Source organism: Panthera uncia, chromosome A2 (genome assembly GCF_023721935.1).
Source record: "Panthera uncia isolate 11264 chromosome A2, Puncia_PCG_1.0, whole genome shotgun sequence".
Classification (NCBI taxonomy): domain Eukaryota; kingdom Metazoa; phylum Chordata; class Mammalia; order Carnivora; family Felidae; genus Panthera; species Panthera uncia.
This window is the reverse complement of record NC_064816.1, coordinates 9,254,874-9,261,584: the sequence shown is the minus strand read 5'-3', so window position 1 is coordinate 9,261,584 and position 6,711 is coordinate 9,254,874. Positions and strand designations below refer to the sequence as shown.

The window sequence follows — 6,711 nt, the reverse complement described above, 5'->3', positions numbered from 1 at the left end:
CGGCCCGTGAGCCTGCGGGAAGTCGTGCGCTACCTCGGGGGCAGCGGCGGCGCCGGCGGTCGCCTGACCCGCGGCCGCGTGCAGGGGTTGCTGGAGGAAGAGGCGGCAGCGCGGGGCCGCCTGGAGCGCACCCGCCTCGGAGCGCTCGCGCTGCCCCGCGGGGACAGGCCCGGACGGGCGCCGCCGGCCGCCAGCGCCCGCGCGTCGCGGAGCAAGGTGAGCGCGCCGGGGAAAGGGCGGGGTGGGGGGGTGGGTGCCGCGCTGTAGGCAGGTGCGGGCGAAGTTGGTGGTGGGGCGCGAGTCCCGGGAGGAACCGGGTGGCGGGCGGCCTTGGCTTTTCGCGTCTTCCCTGCGGGTTCGGCCCGTGGTGACCTTGGCAAGTGACTTAATCTTCCCGAGCCTCAGTTTCCTCTGCTTGTACAACGCGACTTAATAGCAGTAGCGACCCCTTGAGGTTGTTGAGCGAGTTTAGTGAGATTTGGCTACTAAGGGCTTTATTAACACAGAGCGTGGCACGGACTGAATGCGTAAAAGTTAGTCCGTGTTGATATTAAAGGTGGGTGGTAAGCACACCACTCGATCCTGGATCACAGGGACTGGGCTAAAGGCCAGAACAGCTACTAACCTTTTCCTGCTTCTCTCCCTGGCACCAGAGAGGTGGAGAAGAGCGGGTGCTTGAGAAGGAAGAAGAGGAAGATGATGATGAAGATGAAGATGATGAAGACGATGTGTCAGAGGGATCGGAAGTGCCGGAGGGTGACCGTCCAGCAGGTGCCCAGCACCACCAGCTTAATGGCGAGCGAGGCCCTCAGAGTGCCAAGGAGAGGGTCAAGGAGTGGACACCCTGTGGACCCCTCCAGGGCCAGGATGAGGGCCGGGGGCCAGCACCAGGCAGTGGTACCCGCCAAGTGTTCTCCATGGCAGCCATGAATAAGGAAGGGGGATCAGGTAAGGATCTCTCTGAGTTGGGCAAGGTTGCCTGATGGGGAGGAACTGAGCCCCAAGACAAAGCCACAGGCATATGCTTTTTCTTTCCCAGCCTCTGCTGCCACTGGGCCAGACTCCCCGTCCCCTGTGCCTTTGCCCCCAGGAAAACCAGCCCTCCCTGGGGCTGATGGGACCCCCTTTGGCTGTCCGTAAGTTGGGGTATTTGAGCCATGGGGGTGTTGCCTACCGACGTGTAATAGAACCAGAGGAGTATCGCTACTCACTGGTTCCCCTTGTTCTGCCACAGTTCTGGGCGCAAAGAGAAGCCGGCTGACCCTGTGGAGTGGACAGTGATGGACGTGGTCGAGTACTTCACTGAGGCCGGCTTCCCCGAGCAGGCAACAGCTTTCCAAGAGCAGGTGAGTTCCCAACCCTCAATGTACCCCTCTCTATCCCAGGGCCTCAGTGGGGGGGGGGGGGGGGGGGGGATCTGCTCTGACTCTGTCTGTCTGTCCCACCCAGGAAATCGATGGCAAGTCTTTGCTGCTCATGCAGCGCACAGATGTGCTGACTGGCCTGTCCATCCGCCTGGGCCCAGCCCTGAAAATCTACGAGCACCACATCAAGGTGCTGCAACAAGGCCACTTTGAGGATGACGACCCCGATGGCTTTCTAGGCTGAGCACCCAGCCTCTCCCCTGCCCCAACCCATTCCAGCCCCCATCTCACCCGAAACCCCCAGAGTCCAGGAGCTGGATGGGGACGCTCTCAGCCCTCCTAACAGATTCCAGTGAGGGGGTGTTCCTCCCTACTCCTCTCTTCCCTGTGTTTCCCCAGCATACATACATTTGGCCCCCAGCACATCCTGTACTCCATGATAGAGGAGTGTGGGGTGAGAACAGGGCCTGCTCATTTCACCCCAGGAAGCCAACCTCCCCCCCGCCCCCAAGTCTAGGACATTTTTGAAAAAAAAAAAAAAAAAATGGGGGCTTCCCATCTCCCCTAGGTCCTCTTCAGTTCAGCCAGATGTTTCCTATATAAATGTTTTGTTCTGCCTGTTCATTTTGGTGGGTGGCCTTTCCTCTCTCCCCCACCACCCACGCCCCATCCCGGTCTGCCCCTGGCCTCCAGCCCCTTGGAATAGCCGGGGTGGGGTCCCTGGGTCTTCCCTAACCCTCTTTCTTTCTGTTGGTTGTCGCTCCAGCTGGCCGTATTGCTTTTTAATATTGCACCGAAGGTTTTTTAAATAAAGTTTTAAAAAAAAAATGCCAGGAGTTCACTTCATGAATGGAGTGGGGGAGGGGGGTAAGAGCAAACGGTGGGGGGGGGGGGGGGGGGGGGGGGGGGGGGGGCCCTCCGGGAGAGTCTAGGTTAACACAGAGTTGTTGGAGGAAGAAGCCAGGTAGTGCACGGGGCTGCCTCACAGCCAGCTAGAACACGAAGTGCTCCAGGAGATCAGGTGCTGTCCTCTCCCCATGCTCAGAACAGTGCTCTGGCACACAGTAGGTGCTCAAATACTTGTTGAGTGACCAGCAGTTAACTAGGCTTTATGAGCATTTTCTCCGTTGTTCTCTCCCCAGCCCAGTGAGGCAGAGAGCTCATAAAAACCCACTTTCCAGAAGAGGCAACTGGCTCAGCACAGCAAAGATGCTTGCTCAGGGTCACACAGGGTGGGGTCAGACACCTGTCTGAGTTCTTTACCCAGAGTCTTTTTAAATGTAATTAGTGTATTTAGCTTTATAGCCCTATGTAGTCAGCCTTTGCAAGCCACCAAGAATCCAGTCTATAACTATTGGGGGCAGGGGTCTGTTTTGGGCCCATGGTAGGGTCTCCAGGCTTCACCGGTCCTCACCAGTAAGAAGAACAGAAGGGATGAGACCATGGGACACGCACGTTTTTCCAAGTGAAGATTTTTAGGATTGTTATCCGTAGAAAGCAGCCACTGATATCCCAATCCCCACTAAGTTCTAATGCAGTTTCTCAACTCCATTAGAGTTGTGTTTTTTGGGGGTTTTTTTGTTTTTTGTTTTTTTTAATATACAGATTCTGGAGCCAGAGAGTCAGAGACTTCTCGAGGCCGGGGCTTCCTCCCTTTATGTACCTGCGCCCCGAGTTTGGACGCTCGGTAAAGACCCCTCCTCCCCAGGAAACGGCTTAGGAGCGAGAAAGGCGCTGGCCCCCCCCAGCCACACCCCGGGACGTGGCCGCGCCAGGACCGGCCCAGGTCGCCCCCCTTGGACGCGTCCCCCAAGCCAGGTTCCGGGAGCGCGCGTTTGCGCGGGGCCCCGCGGGCGCGCACCGCGGACCGAAGCGGCGCGCCCCTCCTGCGTGTTGAAATTCAAACGAGGCGAACTCCCTCCGCGCGGCGCCGCCCCGACCGAGAGGTCGAGGCAGGGGCGAGTTGGAGGGGGCCGCGCTCCCAGTCCCGGCAAGTCCGAGGTTCCCGGGGCGGGGTCAAACCCGCGGCCAACGAGAGCGGCGGAGGCTTAAAGAGCTGCGTTCCCCTCCTGCGGCCCCACGATGGCTACCGAGCAGTGGTTCGTGGAGCCGCTGCCCCCCGGCCCTGGGGAAACACCGCCCGCGGACGACTTGGAACCTGGGGCACAGCCCTGCGGAGATCCCTCCTGGTTGGCGTCCCCTGGCGGACCTGGGGACCCACCCGAGGCGGAACCGGAGGACGTCCAGGGACAGCTCCCCGAGGCCTCTACCGCTACTCCTTCCCCCGAGCCTCTGGCCCCGGGCCCAGGGCCCGCGCCTCCTCGCCTACCCTTGGACACCATGTTCAGCCCCATCACCGAACAGCTCCGCTACCTGCTCAAGAAGGCAGATGATTTCCAGAGCTACTTACTTTACAGGTGGTGCTGGGTGGGGTCCTAGGTCCCCCGGAATGAGACTGAGGATAGCAACAGGATAGGAACAGGATAGGCAACGCACGCTAGGTTCGCAAACTCAAAAGCATTAGGAGCCAGAGACAGTAAATGAAGCTAGTTGATTGAGGATCCAATTTCGAAGAGTGATAAGGACTGTGTAGAAATTTGGGGTTAGGGAGGGCCTGCTATTACGCGGCCCCCAGGGGTTGCCAATTCAGAGGACGGTTCTCCTAGTTTTTAACTGTTGGCTTATATTTTGAACCCCGGGCAGGCTAAACAAAACCAATCTGTGCCAGACTTGACCCTCTGGCTACCAGCGTGGGACCCCAAAGGATAATGTGATTCCCAGCCCAGGGGAGAAGAGACTGTAATTCTCACATTTCAGTATCCATTGGAATCCTCTGGGAGGCTGTTGAAACCCTAGATTTCTGGGCTCCACCCTACAGGACATTTTGAGTGAAAAGTCGGTTGTAGAATTCAGGTGTCAGCACCTTAACAAGTGTTCCAAATGGCTTTGAGGCAAATGGTCCTGGAAGATACTCTGAGAAAGTCCTGGCGCAGGGGGATTTTGCCATAGGGGTTCCAGGCCAGGAAGACTGGTTGCCAGTGAGTGGGGAACGAGGGACCCCAGGCAAAGGCCCCTTTCTCTCTTTAGCAGGGACCGAGTGCAGAAGGAACAGCTGGCAAAGGCCATGCCCACCTTCTTACAGATGTGTGAGCCCTACTTTCTTTACCTGGAGGCAGCCGCGAGGAGTGTGCCCCCCATCTATGGAGTCCTGCAGGAGCTGGTCCGAAAGGGGGTGTGTGGAGCAGGTTTTCTAGACCCTGTGCCCCTTTCTTCATTCCTCGGGGTTGGGAAATGGTGGGGGGAGGGCGATGCGGGCAGGCCAGCTAATCTCATTATGCCCCCTCTTCCATGCAGCTGTTGGAGATCTCCCAACAGCTGACCCTGCGCCTAGAACAGCTGGTCCTCATGTATGCCTCCTTTGGGTTTGTGGACCTGGAGGAGACCGACCCCCTAAGGTAAAAGGGTAGGAGGCTGGAGTGGGGTGGGGAGAGGGTGGCGTCCAGAGCCCGGCCTCATTTCCCACCGTCCTGTCTCCTGCCAGTATCTCCTGTTTCTTCTGCGGAAGGTTCTCCATCAGCCCGTCCCACGAGGTGTCCATCTTCAGATACTGTGCCCCAGCCGCTTACACCGCCAGCCGCTTCCCCCGATACCTCTATAAGAAGATGCGCTGGAATCTGGAAACCGCCCCAGAGCCCAGCGGCAGGGGGCAAGATTCCCGCGTGGATTAGTGAGTCCCCTGAGAGAATGAAAGTTCTCCCCTCTCTGTGCAGAATGCCAGCGTGGGCCTCTGAACCACCACCACCACCACCACCACCACCAAAGCATGGAAAGCCCGGCGGGAAACCAAAGATCTTTGAAAGGCCATCCCCACTTTTTAAAAAAAATTCACCCTCCCATTAAAAAAGTCCTCATCTTAAAAGTAGGCTGGCAAGGAGAAAAGGCCTCCATATGGAGCCACATCCCTACCTGAGAACTTGAGGGCAAATTCTGATGAGTTTCCACCTCACGCCCACCCCCCCCCCCATCAAAGCCCTCAACTGAAGAAGGAAACTGCTCGTTCTTAATTAATACCCTCCTCCCCTCCCAGCTACTTCCTGTGCTATCGAGATACATGGGAAGACACAGGCAAGAGTCCAGCCAATTCATGCCCCCAGATCCAGAAGCTGTGGTCCATTGGCAGATGGGTGCCGCTAGGACCAGCTGAGGATGACCTTTATTCGTGGTAAGAACTAGGACAATGGCAAGGTGGGCTTGGGCCCTGGAGGGAGGGGCAGAACCTCACCAAAGACCATCCACTTCCCCCCACATTGTTTCCCTTGGTAATAAGGAGAGCATTTTATTGTGCCCTGAAAAGTGCTTTATGCAGACTTGTGTCACAACCCACTGAGGTCTATACTACAGGCCCCATTTTACAAAGAAAAAACAGGTGCTCAGAGAGGTTAAGTTACCTGCCCAAGGGCACACAGCTAAGTTTAACTGGGTGATAGGCCAGGTCAGGGCTAGAGTTGTTCAACCTCCCAGAGCCATTAGCTCTAGGCTTCTCAGCAACAAGAAAAGCACTCTCCCCCCCCCCCCAGGGTTTTTCCCACCCCCCAGCTGAAACAAAGCCTCTTTCAGCCACCGGCCTCTCACTCGGAGGGGAGGGGTTCCCGAGAAGCTGGGGGCGCTCACGTCCCCGCCTGTCTGTCCCTGCCCCCAGGATCTTGTGCCCGCAGCCTCCTGGGGACTACCAGCAACTGCTGACCATCGGCTTCGAGGAGCCCTCGCACATGCTGGCCACCGACCTGCTGGTGCAGATCCTCACGGGCCAGTCAGGCCCGGCCCGTCCCCCGAGCGCGGCGGGGCCCGCGGCGTGGGCCGCGCAGGGGTCTTGAACCTGGAGAGAGAATGGGAGCCGGAGCCTGACAGTTCCAAACTCCAGGAGAGGGAGCAGGGGAGGGGCTCACTCGTTCTCCTAGTGCACCTCGGCCTCGCCTTCCAAGGGGCCAGGCCAAGCTGGCCCGTTCGCACCGGGTCCGACCTGGCCGCGGAGCCCTGCGCGGGGACACACCAGTTTTGCGTTAAATAAAAGAAAGAAAGAGGTCACAGACTCGGCGTCCGCTCGGTGCGCCGCGCCCCACCCCTTGGGGCGAGGAGGCCCCGCCCACCTGCGCGGCCTTCTGGGAAATGTAGTCTTTGAAACAAAACCAAAGTCCCCTGACTGGCGGACCAGCTCTCAAGGCATGCGCAGAAGCGCACATGAAGCTAAAAGGGAAGTAGCAGTGCCTGTCAACAACCGGAACCCAGAAAACCTCAAGTTTTGGGTAGCCGGGAAATTCAACGCCCAATGGGGGAAGGGACCCCGGGG

General features: G+C 58.3%; 2 protein-coding genes across 3 annotated transcripts in view; both read left to right on the top strand.

The window, feature by feature from the left end:
• Positions 1-2,192, top strand: part of SAMD1 (sterile alpha motif domain containing 1) — a 3,388-nt gene extending 1,196 nt beyond the window's left edge. Inside the window, exons 2-6 of the mRNA XM_049639413.1 lie at positions 1-216; positions 654-948; positions 1,040-1,136; positions 1,235-1,346; positions 1,450-2,192. Of these exons, the coding sequence (XP_049495370.1) occupies positions 1-216; positions 654-948; positions 1,040-1,136; positions 1,235-1,346; positions 1,450-1,608 (879 nt within the window). The 3' untranslated portion in view covers positions 1,609-2,192. The remainder of the gene's footprint in view (positions 217-653; positions 949-1,039; positions 1,137-1,234; positions 1,347-1,449) is intronic.
• A 1,110-nt stretch (positions 2,193-3,302) lies between these two features.
• On the top strand, positions 3,303-6,446 carry CA2H19orf67 (chromosome A2 C19orf67 homolog). Of its 2 annotated transcripts, none has more exons than XM_049640002.1 (6): positions 3,303-3,781; positions 4,455-4,596; positions 4,719-4,819; positions 4,906-5,091; positions 5,452-5,586; positions 6,064-6,446. In XM_049640002.1, exons 1-6 carry the CDS (start codon positions 3,447-3,449, stop codon positions 6,236-6,238), a joined length of 1,074 nt encoding a protein of 357 aa, XP_049495959.1. In that variant the 5' UTR covers positions 3,303-3,446; the 3' UTR covers positions 6,239-6,446. The 2 variants fall into 2 exon arrangements, with proteins under 2 accessions (XP_049495959.1, XP_049495958.1); XM_049640001.1 differs by having other exon boundaries at positions 4,452-4,596.
• Positions 6,447-6,711: the final 265 nt, after the last annotated feature.

Excerpts from the sequence above, each read along its gene's own strand:
- CA2H19orf67 (XM_049640001.1), top strand. The coding sequence starts at position 3,447 with ATGGCTACCGAGCAGTGGTTCGTGGAGCCGCTGCCCCCCGGCCCTGGG. Across the intron at positions 4,597-4,718 it reads AGGAGCTGGTCCGAAAGGGG|CTGTTGGAGATCTCCCAACA; the intron begins GTGTGTGGAGCA and ends TCTTCCATGCAG. Across the intron at positions 4,820-4,905 it reads GAGGAGACCGACCCCCTAAG|TATCTCCTGTTTCTTCTGCG; the intron begins GTAAAAGGGTAG and ends GTCTCCTGCCAG.